General features: G+C 32.0%; 2 protein-coding genes across 4 annotated transcripts; one reads left to right on the forward strand and one right to left on the reverse strand.

Annotated features, from left to right (window-relative positions):
* The first annotated feature begins 2648 nt into the window (after positions 1 to 2648).
* LOC145587581 (leucoanthocyanidin reductase-like) lies at positions 2649 to 6905 on the forward strand. The gene is made up of 5 exons (XM_081644314.1): positions 2649 to 3099; positions 3634 to 3774; positions 4113 to 4350; positions 6164 to 6367; positions 6464 to 6905. The coding sequence occupies exons 1-5, from the start codon at positions 2884 to 2886 to the stop codon at positions 6739 to 6741; spliced, it is 1077 nt and encodes a 358-aa protein (XP_081500440.1). The 5' UTR covers positions 2649 to 2883; the 3' UTR covers positions 6742 to 6905.
* Positions 6906 to 13261: 6356 nt separating this feature from the next.
* On the reverse strand, positions 13262 to 24865 carry LOC145587591 (uncharacterized). Of its 3 annotated transcripts, XM_081644323.1 has the most exons (15): positions 24143 to 24809; positions 22085 to 22175; positions 21881 to 21965; positions 21528 to 21612; positions 20091 to 20160; positions 19513 to 19582; positions 17936 to 17980; positions 17050 to 17095; positions 16248 to 16455; positions 15908 to 16113; positions 15727 to 15801; positions 14587 to 14656; positions 14372 to 14452; positions 13676 to 13755; positions 13262 to 13561 (listed from the first exon to the last, which is right to left on the reverse strand). In XM_081644323.1, the coding sequence occupies exons 1-15, from the start codon at positions 24277 to 24279 to the stop codon at positions 13483 to 13485; spliced, it is 1428 nt and encodes a 475-aa protein (XP_081500449.1). In that variant the 5' UTR covers positions 24280 to 24809; the 3' UTR covers positions 13262 to 13482. The 3 variants fall into 3 exon arrangements, 2 of the variants coding, with proteins under 2 accessions (XP_081500449.1, XP_081500456.1); XM_081644330.1 differs by lacking the exon at positions 17936 to 17980 and having other exon boundaries at positions 24143 to 24805; XR_014101322.1 differs by lacking the exons at positions 13262 to 13561; positions 13676 to 13755 and adding an exon at positions 15310 to 15418 and having other exon boundaries at positions 14371 to 14452; positions 24143 to 24865.
* Positions 24866 to 26304: the final 1439 nt, after the last annotated feature.

The raw sequence follows: 26304 nt of genomic DNA on the forward strand, positions 1-26304 counted from the left end.
AAAAAAAAAAAAAAAAAAAAAAAAAAAAACAGAGGAACTATAAAACAAGGACATGGTTAACCCCCAAATGATAGGTGTTTGTCGGCCTGCCTCTATATTGATTTGCTCGACCTCAATTGAAAAATTCAAGCACCATTTTTGAAAAGAGAGATAACGTCCGGCTAATGTCGTCTTCCAAGCCAAAAAAAAATGTAAAAGATGTTTGTATCCCAAGTAGTGCTCGTGAGAGATCCTTAGAATTTTTCATGAAATCTTGAAAAAAAAAAAGGGGAGGGAAAAAGAAAGTTATTCATAGTAATCTTTGACATAAAGTGTGTTTCGATTATTCAACCTCACTTCATCATATTCACCTTATATTCACTTTTGTGGTTTGTTGTTGCCCTCTTTATGTTGCCTTTATCACCTTCTGCTTGATGTCTTGCAACCACACTTTCTCTCTTCCAGCTATTACCATTATTTTTCCATCACCAAAAAAAGTCAAATTTTTCCCATCTATTACCATTATTTTTTCCATCACCAAAAAAAGTCGTTTCGGTAAAATATAGCTGTGTAGGTAGCTGTTAGCTGTGAATGTAGAGGTTAGTTGTGTGCGTAGCTGTTAGCTGTGAAAATAGATAATTTAGGTATGAGTATTCGGTAAAGTAGTGGTTGACTAGCTGTTACATATAAGATTCAATATTTTATTTTTAAAACTATACATTAAATTTTCAACAGCCACCTCAAAAGCTACCTCTAACTTTAAAAGCTAATAATCCTAACTTTTCATAAAAGCTACATCCACCGCTAAAAGCTACTTAAACCATTACTTTGCCAAACACTCACATTTTTTTATTAAGTAGTGATTTGATTTGGTCAAACCACTAAAAGCTACATAAAAGCTACTCAAAAACTAGTGTCGAACACGCCCTAAAAATTCAAGTTTATTTAGAATCTTAATGATTAAATTTAACCACCTAAAGTCATATTTGATGATATGAAAATGTATATTTTCATTATACTCACATTTGTTTTCAAATTTTTAAGATTTTGGGTTTCTAGGTGGATAAGAGTGGCCATTTAAGATGGTGAGACTAATTTTGAGGATTTTCTAAAAGCCCAATTTTTTGGAGCAGATCGACCAATCTTTAGGAGTTTTCAAGTGGATAGGGTGCATGTGGCTTTGAGATAAGCAGTTCACCCAAATTCACATGCAAACTAGATCACCCAAAATCTTGAACCCTAACTAAAAAATTTAAATTCGATCTCTTGTTGAGAAATTATAATTTATTTGATCCTAAATTACATTGATAAATTGCAATAAGCTAGACTTAGTGAGTTCTCTTTAGAGTCTTTATTTTTTATTCTAGTATAAGGATTGCTTTACAACAATAATTAAAGCTTAAGGGCATAGCTAGTCGTTAAAAGCAAAGTTTTTGGATTGGTAAGTTGCTTTTGAGCTCAATTTTGTCTTAAATCCCCTGTATAAATGAACCCATATAGCAGTAGAATGCATGGCACCCAGTCCCCCTAAGAATGGGTCTTTAAATCTTGTACTCCTACCGACGATCATTTGTTATCGTAAAGTAGTCTACTCTATGAAGCACCTTTACTTATTGAATTCGAGCTAAGCTACCTGAATATGTATTTCCTTCCCTTAACATGTGAAGTAAGAGTGTAAGCAAGGTAGACTAAAGGCATGTTCTGATACGATTATTTTTAGTTCAGTTCAGTTCAGTTCAGCTCTAATAAGTTCAATTCAGTCAATTAGAACAGGTCCTAAGGAGAGGTCTCCTTCTCTCTCTATAATTTCTTAGTTTGTTGGCATGTGTCGTGACATTTCCATTTTCCTTGCCACTGTTTTATCTTCGTCATATTGTTGAAAGTCTACAATAAACGTTTTTTTTTTATTATTATATTTTATATAAATATATAATCTTAAACTTTTTAAGACATGGCCTATTATTGAACTTTACCATATTCACCTTCTCTTACATTGAAGTGGACCTGGTAAAGACGCATAAATAACATATGAAACCTTTGTTAGAGGGAAATACCATTTATGAAACCTCATTTCCTCATAGTTGGACAAAGTTAATGAGTAATGACATAGATTAGTTATTAATTTGGCTCTTAACTTGCCTAGTACGCAATTTGATTAATTGATGTATATATAATTGGACACTAATTAAATAAACAAACAAAAAAAAAAATGAATCTAAAGTGGACCCATATAGATTCCCATATTGACGGACGTACTAGTATTGCGAATGACCAATAAAGCTTAGCCCCATATCTACCCTTCCATGCATGCTTATAATTCTATAGCTCAACCTACCCCTCTTTATTTACTAAGCAATCTAACTCTTCTAATCTAACCATCAAGGATACAAAACTATATCAACCTTAATCGTCAAAATTACACTTAATTAGGTGAGCTCATCGAATTACCATTGTTATAAGATAAAATTTTCCTTACAAATTCTCGTAATTTATAATAACCATTTATCAAAATGATCATCAAAATATAAGTAAAACTATTACCTTTTACCTATTTGATGTTAATCAATTATCATGTCTTTGTTTCAATTCCTCAAGTATTATTGTATCATATTCTAAAAATATTATAGTGTACATAATTTTTTTTTTTTTTTTTTTTTTTGTTTTTTTTTTGTTTGACACCGTAATAATTAATTACTACTATTAATTGGTATCAACAGTCATAATCCTTTTCCTTTACGTCCCCTTGCCCTAAAATCCTACATGCACAAACGAATACGGAGTATATTCCATTCTCTATATATATATTATCATTCTCCCCTCCAACAATATTTCATACTAACTTCCAACATCTATCTCTTTCTCTACTCTCTCCTCTTTGAAAGCGACGTAGGAAAACCTAGCTAGATGACGGCTTCTACCGGTCCGGTTTTGGCTAACGGTAAAATGGGGGGTCGAACCCTCATAGTTGGTTCAACCGGGTTCATCGGTAGGTTCATAGCCGAAGCTTGTCTAGACTCTGGTCGCCCTACTTATTTACTTGTTCGGTCCGGTTCATCGGCCTTCACAAGCAAGGCTCAAACCATTCATTCCCTTCAAAATAAGGGTGCCACCATTATTATCGTATGTTCTCACTCTAATGCAAGCTCAACTTATTTAATTACATTTATCTATATAGTTATATATATAAATACGTACTAGTTTGCTAATTAACACGTACTTGTAGTATATTTATTATAAACAAATTAAACATGCCTGATCTTAATACAATTAAGAGTATGATTAAAAATTATAAATTTGATACAAGAATAATCTATTGAACAATTAAATGAATTTTGCAATTTTGACCCCCAAAAAAATACCCCTTAATTGATAAAAAATTTAAAAACTACTCCGTATGTTATTTATGTAAATCAAAACAACAATTATTAGTATAGGATTTCTAACTAGTTTAATTGATTAAAGTTTTGAGGGTCAAAACTTCAAATTAAATCTCGTCTACATCACTGTCTTTTATGGTGTCTTTTTTTTAACAAAAAAAAAAAAAAAAAAAAAAAAAAAAAAAAAAAAAAGTAGATTATTATTATTATTATTATTATTATTATTATTATTATTATTATTATTATTATTATTTGTAATAGTAAATAAAAAATGCAGGGGACTATAACGGACAAGAAGTTGATGGAAAAGATATTGGAGGAATATAAGATTGAAGTTGTGATTTCAGCCGTTGGTGGAGAAAGCATTTTAGACCAACTCCAACTTATTACTGCCATCAAAGCTGTTGGCACTGTCAAGGTTATAATTTACTATACTTTTTTTTGTGCCAATCTTACTTTTTTTTAATAAAGGAATGATTTTGGTTAGTTTACTAATTTGGTTAAAAATTAATTACAATACTCCATATCAAGTTTAATAAAGATAATAATATTTTTTCAACGATTAGTTTCTTTGGTAGGTATATATGTAGGTCTTTTTTATACCATCATAACATACTATATATTGTCAACAAAAAAAAAAAAAAAAAAAACTAGTTCGTATATTATTCTTATCACGAATCTTTATTATATTGTTATTTATTATTGTATATGTATAAAACAAAAGGTAATTAAAAGTGTAAAAAAATTATGTTGTAGAGGTTCTTGCCATCAGAATTTGGGCATGACATAGAAAGAGCATATCCAGTAGAACCAGGACTACAAATGTACAATGAAAAAAGACAAGTAAGAAGAGCAATTGAAGAGGCTGGGATTTCCTACACCTACATTTGTTGCAACTCCATTGCTGCTTGGCCTTATCATGACAATACTCACCCTGCTGATGTTCTTCCTCCTTTGGATCGCTTCCATATTTATGGCGACGGCAATGTCAAAGGTAATCTCGATCATTCATATGAGATAAATTAGTAATTGCCTACTTTTGGTAATTGCCTCACAAAAAAAAGTCAAAATAAGAACTTTTAAAAATAGAATGAGTACATAATATACATTATTGGTTTTCGGGATTTCAATTCAAGTAATTAAAGACATGTAAATAGTCTCTTTTTTTTTTATATATATATATGGAAGACATGTAAATAGTCTTATAGTTACACAAAATATAATGAAGCTAGATAAAAGAAATTTTGGCCAATAATTATAGACTATGTTTCTATAAAGGAAATTTTATGAAAAAACTACCTATTATAGTCTAGAATTTGCGAGAAACTACCTATTAAAAAAAATGTTGTAATTGACTACCTAATTTTCGAAAAATGTTGTAATTTACTACCTTACGCCGGATTATGAAGGAGTTTGACCAAAGCTCTCCGGTGTTGACTTGGTCACGTGACCATCACGTGACACTTAATGACCCTTTTCTTTCACCAAGTGTCACGTGACCAAGTCAATGCCGGAGAATTTTGGTCAAACTTCTTCATAATCCGGCGTAAAGGTAGTAAATTACAACATTTTAAAAATATTAGGTAGTTAATTACAACATTCTTTTTAATAGGTAGTTTCTCGCAAATTCTGGATTATAATAGATAGTTTTTCACAAAATTTCCTTCTATAAATGCAATAAGGATAACATTATTTTGCATTCTCTGGTTTAACTTCTTGTATTATTTTTATTCTATTTTTGCAAAGCGTCAAAATTAAGCTGCATTTATAATTTTGTTGGTAAGTAGTCTTACTTTGGTTCCTACGCTAAGAACCAATGTTTTCTAGGAATTTAATCATATAATATTAAAATGTTCCCTAGGATGATTTTGTTGGAGGTATAGGTAGCTGGTAGGTAGCCAACATGTGACAAAAAAAATTACTACAACTACCTCCTAATTAGTGAATACTTTTCTACTTTTTTTTAATTAAAATAATAGTCTCTTTAATTTAAAAAAAAGTTACATAAATAAGTTTGTAAAAATAATCAAAATTCAATTGAAAATCTGCACAAGTAATTCATCTAGCTTTTCAGGTAGGGCATATATTCGGTTTTCGGTTTGGATTTAAGCCAAATCTAATTCGATCCGAAATAAAATTCGATTTTTAATTTTCAAATCCAATTCGATTCGAATTTCTCATCAATCCAATCCGAATTAAAATTCGGTTATTTGGATCCAATTCAAAAATCCGAATTAAAATACACTACAAATTTTTAGGGCCTAAAGTTATATAAAAATAAAAATGCAATTATAAAAACTTTAGTCTTGAAAACATAGTTGTACATGATTAATACAAGTATTGAAAACATTGTTTTACATAATTTATATTAATATAATTATCAACATAATTTTATATGATTAATATAAACAATCCTTATTGGTAAAAACATGGTTTCATATTTCGGTTAATTCGGTTTTTTTTATATACAAACAAGGTCAATCCAATCTGATACGAAAATCCGAATTTTCAAAAAATTTCAATCCGATCCAAATTAATAATTCGGTTTGGATTGGATTAAATTTTGATTTTTATCCGAATAATGGACATCCCTATTTTCAGGTGAAGAGAATAAGGTCTGACCAATATAATCCAACTTTTTTTTTTTTTGAAACACCAATATAATCCAACTTTATCATAACACTTCCTACATTGATTTAATCTTTACTTAATGATGAAATATATTATTTTTTTCTAGGTTCATATATTTTGTAGTTTACAAAATCTATGTTAACATACATAATCTTTGTTTTGGTTGTTGTGTTCAGCATACTTTGTGGCTGGTACTGATATAGGAAGACTAACAATGAAAGTGATCAACGATAACCGGACTATCAACAAAGCTGTTCATTTTCGACCTCCTAACAATCTCTTAAGCATTAACGAGCTTGCTTCCTTATGGGAGAAGAAGATTAATCGTAACCTTCCTCGAGTCACCATTACAGAAGACGATCTACTCAATGCTGCTAATGGTAAGATAACGCGACTTATTATCTTAAGTACTTGGCATGGACAACATATATGACCGTGACTAATTTCATACCGCGATTTATTGTTTGTAATGCTAGAAATGAGGATCCCTGAGAGTATTGTGGCAGCATTTACTCATGACATTTTCATCCAAGGCTGTCAGATAAATTTTGCATTGGATAAAGCTACAGATTTGGAAGCAACTTCGCTGTATCCTGATACACCCTTTCGGTCCATTGATGAGTGTTTCGATGATTTTGTATCAGCTGTTATTGATGGGCATGTAATGGCGGCTGAAAAACCAGCAAGTGGAAGTTCTGAAGGCATAAAACTGCCTGTGTCTGAGGCGTATGCTATCACCTTGTCTGTTGCATAATCGCGTAGTTAAGCTAGCTAAGCATGATTGTATGTGTAACACGATAAGATAATCAGGAGTTGATTTAAGTTGAGTAAGTCTATTATTAGTGAAGTTTTGATTCTTCAGAACAATGGATTAGAATAAAGGGAAGTTAGAATGAGGGATGTTATTATTGCCTACTAAAGTTCAAGAGATTGTATGATTCTGTTGGAAGTTTGAAAACATTTTATTGAACATTTGGTTGTAGTAATTATGATAAAACTAAACTGTAAGATTTCGTTGTTTTCTGAACTAAACCATGGAAGCAATATTCAAGGCTCATCCAATTGATGGTAAATCTCGGTTCATTATTGATGCTGAATTATGCTGATTGTTAGGGCGTTTGATGATTTTGGCCTGATATTGTTGTATTAGGGATGTCAATGGAGCGGGACGGGGCAGGGAGGATATTGGCCTTTCCATCCCATCCCCACTAAAAATTTTCATCCCCATCCCCAACCCCGCAGCAAGTCCAAAATTCATCTTTGTCCCCGTCTTGCAGTTACAATTTCAAAACCATCCCTGCCCCACCCCCCCACTTGGTATCCATCCCCACTTTATCCCCACCTAAGACTCGCCTAATCCCCACCTCCTAATACACAATCCAACATAATTAATAGAGTATAGATTACAAGAAAAAAAATTATCGTTAATATTACACATTTTTTTCTTTTTGAAGAAGTATTACACTCTTTTAGTCATAATATTAGTTACATTTTATTATATATAAAATAGTACAAAAATAAATAATTTTGTTTTTAAAAATATATAAATGTGCGTGTAAGATGGGGGTGAGACGAGTACGAAGTGGGGCGGGTAGGGCAAGGCGGGGAGCCGGGGATGGGGCGGGTACAATGTAAAATCCACTCCCGCCCCATCACCCATGGCGGTTATGATTTTTATCCCCATCCCCGCCCCACCACCCGCCAAACCAAGACCCATGCCCATCCAACTGGGGCGGGGATGGGGCGGGTCTCCTACTTGACCCGCCCCACTGACATCCTTAGGCTGTATGGGTGTCGTTACTATAACAAACACAATCGTCCTTATTAGCTAGGTGCAGTTGGTGGGGGATTGTAATGTAGTCATATGACTTTTAATTTTTAACTACCACAAAAAAATGGACGGCTGAGATTATTTGTTTTTCATTTATTTTTTAAGTAGATTAGACTCGTGCAATGCACGAATTAAAAAAATTATTGAAATGAAATAGCTTATTTCTATCATTTATTTTCCCGTATATACTTATAAATTAGATCATAGCTATCAGAATAAATTACAAGAGTAACAAAATATAAAAATGAAAGTCAATATGATCTAATCAAACTATATGCATACCAATTTATATACTCCATACCTAAGAGTTCAAAATACAAAATAAAAATACTTTTAATTTAAAGATCCTAATTTAAATAAATAGAAGCACCTTGAAAAAACAAAACATTGTTAACATTTACTTTATAGCATTCTTAAAATAATAATAATAATAATAATAATAATAATAATAATAATAATAATAATAATAATAATAATAATAATAATAATAATAATAATAATAATAATAATAATAATAATAATAATAATAATATTATTATTATTATTATTATTATTATTATTATTATTATTATTATAAAAAACAAAACGTACAGAGTCAATCAATTTACAAGAAATTGGTAGGGAGCCGAGATACAATCTGGGCCCCCACCCTTCTAGCTATAGCGAACCCGATCCTGCTGAAGATGTGAGCATCTGCACGAGCACCAATATCCTGAGTCTTAGCGAACGCCTGAACCCGCTTCAGCAACGCAATAACATCCTTCTCTAATTCCCCCAACGAAGAAAAGGAGAAAGGAAGAAAACCATAGCCAATTATTATTATTATTATTATTATTATTATTATTATTATTATTATTATTATTATTATTATAATAAAATCTTTTAAAAAAAACTTCGTAGTTTCCTAAAAGGTTTAAGCTCGATATCAATTTATTTATTCCAACCAAAAGAAAATATTTATTTATTTATTTATTGACACGGTTAAAAAATTGAAATGAAAATTATTAAAAATAAAAAATAACAAATTCCTCAAGAAAAAAATAAATATATATGACATCATTAATTGCATTTGGCGGGAAAAGTTTTTATGAGAAAGCGACATATATACAGTTTGGGAGATAGGATGATGTCAACAATTTTCTATTTTAGTAATAGTTAATAGATTAGTAATTTTAATTAAAAATATATTTTTCATTTTTTTTTTAGGAAAATTTTTCATTATTTTTGAAATATTTGTAATTTCCAGAATGTATTTTCTTAATAATTTCGGTTTTTTTTTTCTAATTTAAATACTACTTTGTATTAATTAATAATCAAAATAAACATTAAACCAAAATCAAAATTAAAAACTTGTCCATCAAGTTAGTTCTTCATTATTGTTCAACCGATCAATAATCAATAATACACATTAACTCGTTTAGTACATTTACAAGGTATTTCTTCTATTATACTTCCTCCGTTTCTTTTTAGTTGACACGTTTCTTTAGTCACGTTTTCCAATACACAAATTAAATCATTAATATCTTTAATTATCGATAAGCAAACATTATAAAAATTTGATATTTTAAAAATATACATTGTGACGAATCTAACAAGATTCCCCTTCCTTACATATAAATCACAAAACATGGTCAAAAGGAGGTATGTGAATAGTGCTAAAGTCAAAACGTGCCAACTAATAAAAAACTGAGGTAGTATTAATTGCTGCTCACCATAGATCTAATGGTTCTTTGGTTTTTCGAAATTTTTTTGCAATAAGGGTTTCAATTCGATTTCACAACAAGTATATATATGAATTCTTAGATTGATAAAAATGAAGATAAATCCGTGATTGTTGACCTATAATTAAAGTTAGCCAATAGGTATAATGATGGATTATGCCGGGAAAATTGAATTAAAGAAGACAACTTTTTTCCATCACAAATCCTTGGTTCGATCCATAAAACTATTCGATTTTTGTATCATATTGTTTTGTGTTTAGTAATAAGTGGGTCAATAACCTAAATAACTGGATTTATTCGTTTATTTGCACGATCCAAATTTGTTTTATTGTTTCATGTACCAAGAAGATAAAATTAAAATTATCACCTTTATTTAAAAACATAAAGATTAATGTCAATGACGAACTAATCCAACTTGGCAATAATAATAATAAAGGTCAAACTCTTTTATTATAAAAAGAAAGTTAGTGATATTTCAAACAAATGGGTAATTAAGGAATTGCTTGTCAATGGAGGTTTACACTAAGTGTTACCGGTCCACCAAAGTTCTCGTTGATTCTTGTTCAACCATGGAGCTCGGCAATCATAACAGATTTTCTAACTTTTTCCGAGTGTACCACCAAGTCTTTAATGTGATTGAGGCGAGTCTTTGGGGGTTTAAATTAGGGAGAACTGGGCTCACTTCTTCAATGCGTAAATTGATGCAAGTGTTCTAAGTTTTGGTGCGATTTATATTGTTCAATTGTTTAAGAAAGCTTGGGAATGATTAATTTTGTTATTGGGATTTTTCATCAACTGAACATTTTGTTTGTAAAATATTGTGTTTGGACAGGTGTTTTGCATAATCTACACCTCGTTGAGATTCTCGACGCGTTGTTTAATTAGATTATGATTTGTTGCATTTAACTCTTAATTTGCAATTCTTACCATTAGCATCCGTTTAAATTCTTCAAATAAGTTGTAAAAAATGGACACTTAAAATTAAATGTGGGAAAAATTATAAAAAAAAAAAAAAAAAAAAAAAAAAGCTAACAAACGTCAGAAATTTAATAATATAAGGATAGTGATGGATTAGGGAGATTGTGTGTAGGTGGAAACTCCGATCATAATATGTATGAGAGCGGACACTTGTAGATAAATTCTCTCTAAGCATAATGTATGGAGTGATACTCATAAAGTGTAACGTATCGGAGTATTGGAGGATATGTAGGTAGATAAATGCTCTCAAATAATGCACAACACCACTATTTATAAGTGATGTATGGAGGTGGAAAAAGTGTGTGGAAAATTTAACACAAGTGCTCTTTAAATTCTCCACGTAAATCTAGAATCTTCACCATTTATTACCATTTGTAGATTCTTCCATAATTCTCCATGAATTTCTAAATATAGAGTTTTCTAGAAACCGTGAGATGTAATAATTTGGGCTATGGAATTTGGGCCTTCAATACATTTTTATGCTCATGTTTCATTCTTAGTTTGTTCTGTGCTTCAATTTTGTTATTAAATCTTTCTGCATTTAGCCATAAATTTTAGTGTTTGTTTGTGTGATTCTTTTAGATTTCAAATTATTGATCTTCAGGGATTATTTGAGAAAATACAAGTTTATCTTCGTGATAAATAAAAATCGTTTATCTAGTGGCATTTTCGTAAACAAATCAACAAAACATCCCAGTAAGACATTTTCGTAAATAAGTCAACAACATTTATTAAAATACAGGTCCCACAAATCTTTATTTTCCGTTCCTAAAAAAAATCTTTATTTTCCATTATTAGCCCTGAAGGCGGATGCATGATGCTCCGTGCATCCGAATTTTTCTTTAAAAAAGGCGGAATGAACATATAGTTATAATGTAATGAACATATAGTTGTTTTGTAAAGTACATATAGCTATTTTATAAAGAACATCACATGTAGTTGTTTTGTAAAGAACATATAGCTATTTTTTTTTAAAAAAAAAAACACTAAACAAAACAAAAAAAAACCATCCAGTTTATGTTCTTTATATATGTATCTAAATAACATCCGTAATATTAATAAAGAACATGATAATATAATGTATTACGGAGTAAATATTATAAATACGACATTTTGACAATCAAACAACATGGAGATAAAGAACATTATTTATAAGCATGTTCTTTTTACTCTAGGTATATGTTTATTATATTTTAATAGTATGTTCTTTTCACTCTAGATATTTGTTCATTACATTATAATAGGATGTTCTTTTCATTGTAACTATATATATGTTCATTACATTTCTATAATATGTTCATTCCGCTTTGTAGAATATGAAAAATAATGTTTTAATGTACATTGTATTATTTTGATCTACAACTTTTTCTGAATTTGTTTATTTGCTTGCTTTCTACAAAATGTAATAATAGGTCAGTCTTCTTCAAAAACTTTATATTGTTTCTCATTGCAACACCAAAACCACATAAATCACAAATTAATTCTTAAAAATTATATATATATATATATATATATATATGTATATATATATATATATGTATATATATATATATGTATATATATATATATGTATATATATATATATGTATATATATATATATGTATATATATATATATGTATATATATATATATGTATATATATATATATGTATATATATATATATATGTATATATATATATATATATATATATATATATATTTGTAATACCCCTCATGATTGCTTTAAAAGGATTTGATATACTACTCATATCAACAAGATGCATCTTCCTTTTAAGGAGCTCATTTGCTAAGATACTCCACAGTTAAGCGTGCTTGGCTGGGAGTAGTCTTGGGATGGTTTGTGAGGACAGTTGTTGGCCCTTAATGTGCATTTCATGGCAATAAGCCCCTCCTTAATTTGTTTGGGGTCGGGGTGTTACATATATAACCAAATATTACAATTTTCAACCAAATTTATAAAAAAAAACAAACACTTCAACTCACAATAAACAAGTATGAATGTCGAATCTTATCTTACCTTTCATTTTTTGTCCGTCATCTTGAACAAATTTAAACTCAACATTTCAAAAATTTTGAAGTTTTGCTTAGGATTTGAGGAACTTAAATGGCTTTGAAATTTTTATAGAGAGAAACTGAACTTTTAATGTGTTGTAATTAATGAATGGTAAAAGAATAATTACTACTTATGTATTCCTTTTTTAACAAAACTGATGCACAAAAAACTCGCGTACTTTAGAAGTAAACACTGTGTTCTTTTCTATAGTAATGTACATTATGATTATAGGATACAACATGATGTACATTCCGCCTTTTTTTTTAAAGCGTCGTTTCGATAGTGCATCTGCCTGCAGGATCCACGCCTCCATAAATACATATTAGTTCTTTTGTCAAATATCATCAAACGGACTCATTATCTTCAGGTGAAAATCCTTATCTTGGATTTTGTTTCAATGGTGGAATTTAGTTATGGGTTTCAGATTTAGTTTTTAGTTATGGGTTTCAGATTTGGTTTTTAATTATGGGTTTCAGATTTAGTTCTGATTTTTGATCAGTGAGCCCAGTACCTTTTTTTTTAATAAAGATTGAAGTACCTAATGAGGTGCTTACTTATGTACTCCATAATTTTTGACTGCGCCTCTTTTGAATCATCAATCATCGTACAACAAATAGCATTTGATGAATTACATCCTCCTAGTTGTATTAACATTAACACCTTAAAGAGCTTTAAGATCAGTGAATAACTTGTGATCCTCGCTACCGTTATATTTACATCAATGAAAGCAAAACACCGAGTATAAAACACTTACAACAGGCTGCTCTAATTTAACTTAATCAGTGACATATTTTTACAGTCACTAGTATGAAAGATTGAAAAATGAAAATAGAATAGAAAAAGACTATCTTGTTCTTTGCCTAAAACATGTCAAATTTGTCATAGATAAAGCATCGATAGCAAGCTGCAACTATACATCATATACAACTAATCGGTCATCAACAATGACTCGGCAAACTGGACATCTTTTGCACTTGTCGCTGCAGACACTGCACCAGGAAAAAGAGGGGGGAGAAGGGAAGGAAAAGAAATCAATTAAATGAATGAAAGATTTGAGCAAAAAAATAGAGAGCAAGAACATGGCATAAGCAAAGAATATACACCTGCAGAGGATCCGATGCCTACAGGGGAGCAGAACAATACTAATATCTCCCTCAAAGCATATTCGGCAGAGAACTTTGTCCTGATTCAAACAGAAAACAATGCTATCAATGCTGAGAAAGAAATTAGATTCACAAGATAAGTATATAATGGTTGAACAAAATGCAAAATCAACATTGTTTAACCTAATTTGAACATCAGTAAACATGATAGAGTAGACAATCTCTTAGAAAGGTGGCATATGGGTTGCTTGGATTGGATTTATTTTGGGATCATTAAAGTTGGGTAAAATTCAGGCTTTCAGTCAATTAGCTTAGTATATCAATTTAACCATATATTCAGTAGCGTTATTTTTCAAGCAGGGTCGGGTCAAATTTGGGTCATTTTAAATTCCGAGTATGGGTCAGGTTATTCAAATGGGATACAAGTCAATTAAGCCATGACTCATTAATTATATCACACGCATCCTGGTCCACAGGCCAGGATATAATCATCAACCAAATAATGTCAAATGACAGCTACAAGTACCAAAGGCATCTATTTCAAGCATTCAAACCAAAGCACTTAATATGTAAGCAAACAAGCATCAATAATAGGAACAAACACGACCCATTATTTGATTTTCTACGAAACAAACATAAAAACACAAACGTATCATGCATGTACAAAGACAGCTCATATAAGCTTGAGAATCATACATTTTGTAATCTTTCATACTCTTGTTGGCTATTTTTGGTTATTTCAGTCTGCTGAACCAGAGCTGCCTGCAATTTCCAAACCTGAATACAGACAACAGAATTCCAGATTATAACCGAGTTCAACAGAAGAAATAAAATCAAGTCATATATCCACATCAGTTTCCTCAAAAGTTTTGAAGTCAAATGGCCAGTCCATTTCCTAAAAGAAAACTCACCTCCTCAGCCAAGTCCTTCTTTGGCATTTTTTTCACAATCTCAGGTGGAAATTGGCAGAAGGTATTGTACCTGAATACAACAACACAAACAGAAGATTGATTGAAGAGCTAATAAACTATTTAAAAAATAAATTCTCATAATAATTGATCTTTATATTTTCTGCTATAGTTTATTGATAATGGCCTTTTGACTCTATCCGCAAGTCTATGGGTACTGTTTGCACCCCCACCCCTCTCCCAAATAAAAGGCAATACACCAATACATCCACTATGGAATGGAGGATTTGATACAGAATTTATATGTATTAATGTAGCAACTAGCAAACCTCTGATGCCTGTGGACAGCGGCGGCAGCAGCCTTGGAAATATTCTTCACAAAAAGAGAAGCGACTAAAAATCAACTTAAATGGAACGTAAGACACTTCAAAATTTTAGCCTAAAGATTGGATGCGAAAGTTATTTAGATACAGGAGCAATGTGAGACTTGGGTACTCCAATCAAGGTAAAGCATCAACATAAATTTTTGGAAGTAGCTACAATCAAGTCCCAGATGCTCCTTTCGAGTTTATGTTCAAATAAAATGACATGATCTCATATGGCAATCTGTTCATTGAACACCATATGGAAACAATAGTTACATCGTACCATCCAATTAAATTAAACAATACCCGTAGAACTATCCATTTCCCTTCATTATCACATAAAAAAGCCTAGAACGCACACCGCTTGGACCTAGGCCTTCAACTTCCTGCTTTGAGATCTTCCAGGTGGCTCAAGCATCCCACAATTAGCCCAAAGCCTGGATTCTACTAGCAGAATGCCACATTGCCACCTTCCAATCAACACATTAATGCAAAAAATCTGTTTTAGGTCTTATGCGCCACATCCAGTACACTCAGTCAAGCCAATTTGAAGCTTCGAATAAGGTAAATCAAGATCTACTAATTGGGGTACTATTGAAATTACAAGCATGATACATTATGCATTGCCTTCTAAAAAAATGATATTTTTTTTTCCCAGACATCCTGAAGTAGTAGGACTGTGTAACTGTCTAATATGTTAGGATAAATGAAGTGTACAAAACAAACAAGTGGAAAATAATAGCACATTGCATCAATATATTGGAGGAAAGGTACTAACCCAGAGGCCCCTTCAAGCAAAAGTTTTGCCCGTTCTTCATGACTTCCCTCATCAATGGACCACCAGCCAATTAGCCTATTTTACAACCAAAATGGCAGAAAGAGATTAAAATTCATTTTCCAGATATGCATGATTGTTCAGTAACCAGATACAATGAGCACTATATTAGAATTATCATCACCTTGAGCCATGATGCATAAATGCAAGACAATCACCAAGTTTTGCAGACAAATTAAGATATGGCCCTTGCCCAGCATCACTACGCAGCAAGAGATAGATTTTCTCTACCAGTCTTGACATAGCAAATAAAACCCCAACACCTTGTAAAAGGAACAACGGAGAAAAAAGAACTGGAAAAGGGATATTTTTAGCACCACTAGGAGTTCCCTGCAAAATTAAAAATTAAAAATTTAAAATAACTAAATTACATTGTTTAATACGTAAGCCAAGGTGCCAAAAATTAGTAGGTTGTTTATTTAATTACACAAGCAAGAAAGACAACAAATCATAAAGAAGTTTACCTCTAAGCGCATGCAAAGGAGGACTTGGAAAGCAATAATTGGTATTTTCATAAAATGGCCACCAATATCGGGCAAACCACACAGGCTCTCCTGATTTTGATCCTGATCTGGACATACAGATGCAGTATTCTCCATGGGGCATGAATTCGTATGTATCATAGGATTGGACCATTTTGTACAAACAAGAAAGGCAAAACACTCGGCAATACTGCGCAAAAAAAGTAGCAACATAAATAACAAAATGAGAAACCAAAATTAATCATCATAGGAAAATTTTTGTAGAAAGAAAAATAGAAGTAATTAAAATGTTAAATACAGGCTGGGCCACCAATCTAATAAACGACCTGATGCATCAGGATGGGCCAAGATCAGCCCCCCATGGTTTCAAAGGCTAGAACAATGTATAAGGCTCAAGGCGCGCCAAGGTGATAAGGATTTTCAGTACATCTCACTGAGGCGCACTTGAAAAAAAATCACAAAAAAAAAAAAAAAAAAAAAAAAAAAAAAAAAAAAAATTTGCTTCCAGCTGCACCTCAGTGAACCTCATCAAAGCGCCCCACCTAGCCAATGGCCCAGGTCGCCTTGCGCTTGCACCTCAGCACCTAGGCACACTTTCTTATACACTGGGTTAGAATGCTCAATAATAACAGCATCAGGTCAGACAGGAAACCCTTGGCAAGAACCTGACCCAAAAGTGGACAGGGCCAACTTCAATAACCTCTTGTTAGAGCTTTCGGTGAAAAGGGGGGGGAAGGGTTTGGCTCATTCAAAAAGATCGACCGTGAGAGCAGAAAAACTTTACCCAAAATTGATAAATAAGTCCCACCATCCCAGTGAACCAATGTCACCTGCAAGAATTTAATTTGAAAGAATTAAGAGATATTAAGACATAAATATGAAGAACTAAGTAATTCATACTGCAGACGGAAATCAAAAGATTCAAAACATGATGGAAACTAAAAGCAAATTGAGTACATATTTTCAAGCAGGACAACATTTGAATTCATACAGTAATTGCACATAAATGTCCCCATGCAAATCAATAACCTAGGCAAGTGGTGAGCAAGCAAAAACATTTGTAACATGGAAGAAAATACCGTTATGAGAACTAGAAAGAGTGAGAAAGGCATGCCATAAAAATCTGCAATCTGTCAGACAGTTACTATCTAGACAACAAAGATAATTAAACTCCACCACAAACTAGATAAAAAATAACACCTTGCGGTTAATTACGGTTTACCAAAGAAAATTTCAAATGCGTTTTGTCCAAATGATTATATTCTTTTCCAACCCTGTAAAAATTACCTAATAGTCACGGCAAGTCTGCCAAGCAACACAACCTAGCATATTATTGTTCAGTCCAAGATAATTTTTTGTCATTCTTTATATACAATTGACATGGATAAATACAAGATATTAATTGTCTTAGGTAATTGGAGAGGAAGGCAGAAAATACGAATGGGATGAGAGGTGAAGTAAAAAAAATGTACTAGTATAAAGGAGGAAACTAGCAATATCGTCATTTAGTCCATTGAACAGAAATGTAGAATTGAGAGACATTATTTGTCTTTAAGCTAATATTAAAGAAATGAAAGGGAAATATACTGATTAGCTTCTTTCTGTTCAAGAATTGTTGATTTGCCTTATCTCCTTTATATTCAAATTCTATACATAGATTAAAAGCAAACCTGGGCTCTTTTTATCTTTTACTTGATTTCCTTTCTCATCAAATCCTGTCAACCAGACATACTGTTAATAACAAAATAGGCTGAATGGCTTGTCCAAAAACAATGGTAAAGTAGTACAAGGTAACACAGTTCTATAAGATATCAAGGAGTCCAGCCTGTTCGTGAACTACACGAGGTTTGGCTTTGGTAAAATTTCAGTTTGAGCTGGCTCGACTCGGGATCTTAATGAGACAAGCTTGATCTATACTCGGCTTCAAACCTTGTGAGCAAACTCATTTTTTTATTTTTTTTTTTAAAAAATTACCATAAAATTAACTATATACAGTTAGGCCTTGAGTGCTACAATAAACCAGCAAATTTTATAACCAATAGCAGTTAGGCTTCGAGCACCAAATCGAGTATATGAGCTTCAAACCCAGCTTCGAGGCAAGGTCAGCCTCATAAACCTCGAATAGTGCTCAATTTTCTAGGTTCAGTCTTGGTTCAGCTCGTTAACTACCTACTAGGCATATTCAAGCCAACTTATACACTAGAAAAGATAAAAGTAACAAAGAAGGTGCTTAAATTGCATGCTACGTCAAATGTTTTTGAAAAGACTTGGCTTTGGCTTTGGCTTTGAGCTTGTATTAGAACCAAAAACCAAGTGCACTAAATTGATAAAAATTGAATATCATCAGAGTCAAAAATAAAATTGACTTTGATATCAATTGAACAGCAACTATCAAGTCAAAGACAGAATCAAGTACACCAACTTGATTCTTCCCTTCTTCATAAACCGTATGATTGGAATGGAGGAAATCAATCAATGGGGTAATAAGAATTGAGTATTACATTGTGGAAGGGTGTAGAAGGTGATGGTTGCAAGTATTTCGTGAAAGAAAAATTAGGAGAGAGGCAAGGTAGTATATATTACCGACAAATGAGGGCAATAATTACCAACCCCTACCCTAGGGTAATTGATTTACCCCCATTACTTTATTGTCTATCAAGCACCACCTCATCAATGAAGACCCTATTGGCTATTAGTTTATCACCCATTGAATGATTTCCTTCAAAAAAATATATATAAATAGGGGAAGGCTCTCATGAGAACCCCTTCTTTATGTGAGAACTCTTTCATATGTGAGAACAATCTATGTTCTAAACTTTAAATCAAGTGTTCTTAATTTTTACTCTATTGTTTTGAGTCCTAAATCAGATATTCTAAGTTTTATTCATACGTTCTAAATTTAATCAGGTTTTTAAAATTTTTACTCACACGTACTAAATTTAAAATCATATGTTCTAAATATTTACTCAAATGTTCTAAATTTTTACTCATATGTTTAAAATTTTAGATCAGTTCTCATATACGTTGAGTTCTCACATATAGACCTATTGTCATATATATAACTGCATTCCCCAAACTAGGAGAGTTCATCTCATAACTTATTGCTTTTGAAGGCTACTGAAATTTTCAGAAAAGCTTAGATGCACAAACTAAAATATAGCCTAGGCAAAGTAGTAACTACAATGTTTTTAGTTCATATGAATATCAGTTAGAGAATATTAGAAAAGGGCAGGGAGAAAGATTGTACCAGATATTTTTAAGGCGGTGAAAAATGTTGCAGCAAGAAAGAAAACCATGGAGATAGCAACCCAGAAATGCTGCACACAAAATATTAAGGTCGAACCGTTAAGCAACTAAGAAGCAAAGAAAAAGGATCTAATATTTTTCGATAATCAATATCACTTGAAAAATCATTAGAACTAAATCTATATACAGCAAATCCTATCTCATGGTTAGGAGAAATTGAATCAACTGTAAGACCACCAATTCAACTTAGATCAACTAATGTTGGGCTATACAGGTGATAACAAATTGTTTTAAAATTTAAAACTGATGTTTATTACTACCTTTGTTCTAAATAAGTTAGGATTTTCGTCGAAAGATTTCCCAAAATCCTGCTTACTAATGTTCTAGTAACAATTATGCTTTTGCCATTCCTAGATATTGTTCAAATACTTTGTTCAGGATGTCCCATAATTAGTTTCCTTGGCATAAAGGGCAAGTCAGAAAGCTTGTCGAATATAACCAAAATAGCTACATTAAAAGATTATATGTCCATTGCCCAAGGAGATGTTGAAAATTTGGTACAGAGAGAACAAAACTTACTGGAAGTGTCTCCCATATTGCGTCGTCATTTAAGCTTTCGTCATCTACTGGCATTAAAGCCCTGCACATTCTGTAAAAACCCTTTCACACCTCAGATATAATGCATCAGGTGGAAATGTGGAATAGTCAACAACAAAAGTACATAAGCATAAGGAGCAATCAGACTGTCTATACACATTAGCCAAATATTTAAGTGGTATTAAGTGATTCTTATTCAAGATGTAAAAGATCAATAAAAAGAAAAGAAAATACACTACAATCCAATAAAGGCAAGTAATTATTTTGCTTTTTTATCACAAGTACAGAAATAAATCAACTAGGTGCATCTTAGGGAAGTTAGAACGACTTCTTAGAGACCAAGGTAAGAAAAATTCAGCTCCAGAAACAACTGAATCATTATGACATCATAATCATTAAGTTATTTTTCATCTTTTTCCATGAATGGTAGTAAAGCCCTCCTTGTCTCTTATTATGTGACAGGAGCAATATTAATATGTACTATGTTCAAAGTAAATACAATATCAAAACTAGGTATGAGGCACCATGAATCAACTCAAGGTAATCAGTGTTCAGGTTGAAGACAACTGGCACATAATATTGTTAAAGACAACAGACAGATTTACTACAATGTTGAGTGGTATCTCAGCCATCAACATACATCAGTTGAAATAAGGAGCAGACATTTCAGAATTCAGAATCTTTATCCAATACTCCTTTCTCCAAAGATGTATCATAGACACCTATACATAAACAATTCAAATACCATTTTCACATCGAGATCTATGTAGAAGATATATTAAACTGCTATAAAGAATTCTTCTCAACTCTTCCATAAAAGCTGCTCCTTACAGTTGACAAGTCCCTCAAAACAGATCCTTACATAGTCATACCCCCTCATCAGCAATAAGCAAATTATTTTCAAACATGATAACTGTTTTTGCCAGCATAGATTTTGCTTAGATGGGCTTAATATTGTTGAAAAACACATGACCTAGAATAATAAGTGATTTAGACCTTAAAGTTTTTAGATGCCAGAAGTGGTGACATGTAAAACTTCTAATACTAGGGTGGCTAACGCACGCGATGCTTTCGTCATAGCTAGCCATGCTTAGAGAGCCCTTTCGTTGACAACATTAATGAGGGAAAAAAATATGTAAACAAATATTTTTAGGGGTATAAATGTTCGCATACTGTTCTTATGAGTTCCAAAAAAAGGTAAGAAACATTTAATGAGAGCAAATAAGTACATAAACATTTTAGAGGGTATAATTGTCTAAACACTATTTATAAGAGTTAATCACACAAGGAAAAACTTAGATACAATTAACATAATAGGGGCACATAGATAAACAAACATATTAAGGATATAATTGTCCTCAAACTATTCATAAGTGTTTTCTCATACATTTAAAAGGTAGGGATTATTAGAGTAAATACCTGAAATTGTCAATTAGAATAATTGTTTCAAAAGCCAACAAAGGAAAGAAAACAATCTTCAGGCTCACAGCAGCAGCACCATTAACTGTCACGGAGTCAATATAAAGAGTTACAAGCAAAATCCCTAAATTAGTTGAGGTACTAAATAGTGTAAATACTACATTACCAACCATTGGTGATAACTGCAATCTAATAGAAAAAATAAAAACAAAAATAAAAAAAAAAATAGATCAAACTAACTGCCTACACAATAACACCTACGTATGACATGTCGTGCTATAAACCTCCTTCCTTTGAAAGAAAATAATCAAAATAATGCAAAGACACAGCAAAATTGATGCTAACAAACATACCAGAAAGGCTCTCAAGATATACGCATAGGAGCAATTCAAATGCAATGATCAATGGTGCGGCCACAACAGCATGACAAGGTGCCCACTGTTATTGAAAGGCATACATTAGCTATATGTTAACATAAGCATCAATTTCATAGAAAATGAAAGCACCAGCAGCTTTTCAAAGTATTTGAATCTTGAGAATTGGGAGTTATTATATACATGACGATCATGTGGAACTGAAGGGGCAGGTAAAGAGAACCTTCCACGGGCAACAACAGCATGGAACAGCCATATGGGCAAAAAGACAGTCCTGCAACATAGTGCTCACATATTTAGAATTCAAAAATACGTAAATGCAGCTAAGCCTATGAATGAAACAACTTAAAGAACAAAGATAAAATTGACATCACTTTCCTCTCCTAGTAAATCCTAAATCATTGTACTCACAAAAGGGCAAGTTCACAGGAAATTTGCGAGGAATAAAACCCTACCCCACAAGAGTCATAGGAGAAAGGGTGCCCTTGATACAAACCATATGACATTCTTACAAAATCCTAATACCTCATCATAAATAGAAGAAAATCATGTATAAATAATTTTCAGCTCAAATGATATGACATGTTGTTAGCCTACCTTATGTGACTCCACTACCACTGATGTCTTCTGCCTTTACTATCTACACTATTACAATGCCTTTCATATCCAAACAAAGTAATTTGGCCTCTATAAGACCTAAGATCATGAGAACTAGAATCTCATCATTCTTAAAATCAACAAAAGCAAAGTAGCACTCTTACATGCAGCATGCATTGCAATTTTGAGCAATGAGTATAACTTCAGTTATTTCCTTATACTAGGGAGGTAGGCCAAAAGCCCATTTCTCTTCTATTTTTTTGTCTTTATCATTGATTGCTTACCATACTCTGATAATGCAAAATCTTTACTACAAGGTTATATAGTTCAGATGTTGCGGAACTGCTTTTGAAATTACAGATGATTTGCAGCTGTCGCGGCCTAATATAATCACAATTACAGTACACTCTAAACCTTTACAATGCAGTTGCAATGTGTTAATGCAACTGAGATCTAATTTCTTTAAAGAGGAGCATGACGGTCTCAAAACTTATATAGCACCACCTAAAGAGGTTTCTGTAATCTACCTATCCTCTGAAAAGAGATCTGATTTCTTTTGGCTGTTCTCCTAATTTAGTTATAACAATGAAGACCAAACCTTCAAGGCTTCAACTTTAGATTTTTCTGGTATGTACCTCATGAATCCATGATATCTCTATCCTGCTTTTGAACCCAAACACACGATTCAAAAGTGCAAACCAGTAGAATACTTCAATGATGAAAAAATGTTATATCTGAGGACATTGAGCTACTTGTTTGTAGCCTATCTAGAAATTCACAACCATTTGATTCCCCTATTTCAATTACTAGAAAAATCACTTGGACAAGTTCCCATCTTTCCTTCAAGTCAACTTAAAAAAGTATAAGCAATACATTCATACATGCAAGGAATTCAGTCAAAAAACAATTAATACTCATTCCTCAAACAATTTTTTCATATTACTATCGAGTATGTACCCGTCTTCAATGTTCGACCAATCGACCACACAAAATAAGTGATGCCAAGAAATTTTTAACATCAACTAAAGAAAAACTTGGCCGCCACCAGCACCAACCCCTTTTCACCCTCCCAACCTAGTGCAATTATAAGCGAAGGAAAACAAATGTAGAAACTGTGGTCAACTCTAAGACTTCTGTCCACACTCCACAACAATAGAAATCAATTCCTTGTCTCATAATGAAGGATTCTCTAAATTTGGCAAAATTCAAACATTATTTTGTTTCAAGTTGCCAACTTTCTGCAGACCCACAAAATTCTTTGACAACTTGACAAGTATGACATCATAAATAAAGCTACCTGAATAAAACTTATACCAAAAATTCAAACCCTTTAAATGGAAATTCAAAAATCCCATTTGGATTCATCATACTATAAAGCATTCTAAACAACAGAAAATACCCAATTCAGGGAAAAAACAGCAAAATTCAAACAAAAATGATTGGTTCAATTACATATTGAACAAGAAAACCCCACAAAAATCAAAGCATGATTGCAAATTGACATCTTATAGTCTAAAAAAAATACTATTGCAAACAATTAAACCAAAAAAAATACAAACTTTCCCAATTATCATATCATAAAAGTGGTAAAAACATAAAATTAAACAAACAAAAAAAAAAAAAAAAAAAAAAAAAAAAACGAACCACCAAGAAAAAGAGGAAGGGTGATCAAGCTTGAGAACAAGCAAAAGGGTGAAAGTGAAAAGCAAGCCATGCGCAGCCAACCCTTGTGAAGACTGCGCCACTTTTCTCCAGCTCATCGCATGCCTTCTTCCTCTCATTTTTCACTATTTTAATTTCAGAAATTTCACTGAAAATTCAGGAAATTCACTTAAAAAAAGTTGGGGTTTTTATTTTTGAGAATTTTGCATGGATTTTTTTAGGGGAGAAAGGGAATTTGTGGGTTTTAGAGAGAGAAATCGAGAGTTTTTAGAGAGAGAATGAGGGGAGTTACAGTAGGCGCCATTGATGAGTGAGCAGATGTTTGAGAAAATTGATTGCCATAAATTAAACCAGACGAATTTTGTGCCTTCTTGTAAAAATTTATTTATTTATTTTATTTTTAATTTTGAAAGTATCTTGAAAAGTTTGTTGCTTCTTTCATTAAAAAGTGACCCAATAATTTCATGGGAAAAAAACAATATTTTTTAATTTAGAAAAAAATAAAAATCTGGTAAAAAAGAAAAGGAAAATTGAGTACCAATTGATGGAAATCTCTTGTGAAAATATAATAATTAGTACTAGTTGATATTTTATGATTATGACATCCAATTCTATATTGAATGAGTACAGTAAATGTAACATCATCAAATGATATTTTTTTAATGTTTATAAAATAGGGTCATCAATTGAATCTTGGCCTACTTGCTTATCAAGATAATATTTGGACATGGACAATGTTAAATTTATATAAAATATCATTATTAGCTCCTCGGTTTTAAATGTTTTTCTGTTTAAAAATTGATCATATAGGTTCTTTTTAGATTTTTCAATGACTTTTAGATGAGTAGTTTTCATATTTTATAATACATATTGCATTGTTGGTAAATGTGCAAAAAGCAACTAGAACAAACAAAAAACTGAGCAGATAAATAAACTCCTTTTGTTTCAAAATAATCTTCTCACTTTTTCAACCTAATCAATGGGCAGGCCGTACCATGGCATAAAAAATTTGTCCATTTCTTGAGTCAGGCCTAGCTTTGGGCCAAATTTTCCATGCCAAAACCTGCCCAAAATGGCCGGGTCGTGTGGGCTTTTCTGGATGGACCAAAAAAGGAACTAAAATAGCGTAAAAATGTATTCCAAAGGCCGTCTAAAAAAATTTAAAATCGGGCCGAGCTGGGCCCGACCTGATTTTGGACAGAGAAATGCTTCTCAAACCTGCCCAAAATCAGGTCGGGCCAACGGGCCATGCTAGTTTTTATCAACTCTGAGTTAATTAGCTAGCCATTGAAGTTTAAACTAGCTAAAATGACAATCAGCTTAAAAGTTAATGTGGCATGGCAAGGTTATTATTGCATTTACCCTCTTTTACGTGAGAAAGAAAGATTAAAAAATGACCATTGCAATTAATAAAACGTATGGATTTTTAGTTTTATTCATACTTTAATTTCAGAGCTATCAACAAGCCGTAGCTTAAATACTTTAATTTGGCATGTCACTTAGCACGTAAATTGAGAATTTATACACTACGTATAACTTATTACTTTATTTTCAATATACTAACCAAACAAAATTATCTCCTTTTATTTGAATTATTTTTTGTCTAAAAAGGTGAAAATTTACGGCAGCTCCATAACATCCATTCATTTTTCAACAATTTCTTTAGTTGATATTTAACTATTTTACATAACCTAATTACAGAGTTCTTACCCTTCTCATTGACAAATGACAATTATTTCTTGAGCTTACATAAGAGAAAGGGAAAAATAAAAATGAATAACTTACGCAATAATCATTTACATTAAAATTCATCATGCGCCTTTTTCCAAATTGTAAATAAATTTAGATATGATATGTAAGTTAACAAAGAGTTTATCAAAACTGACCTGCTAGCTAACCCAATCTGAAAATTGTTTGGGGCAAGGCAAAAATTTTGAGCCCAAAATCCAAGGTCGATTCGTCCTGGTCCGATTCTATTTTTTCATTTTAGGCAATCTAAAATTTCCTTTTTAGTGGAGTATTATTTTGGTTCGGCCTAAAAATCAATTAATATTAGATGGTCTCAAGACTAGTTACGATTTTATACTCCCCGGCAAAAGCGACGCGTATTAAAAACGGCCAGAAAATCCATTATTCATGTTCCA

This window comes from Chenopodium album, chromosome 2 (assembly GCF_948465745.1).
Source record: "Chenopodium album chromosome 2, dcCheAlbu1.1, whole genome shotgun sequence".
NCBI lineage: Eukaryota > Viridiplantae > Streptophyta > Magnoliopsida > Caryophyllales > Amaranthaceae > Chenopodium > Chenopodium album.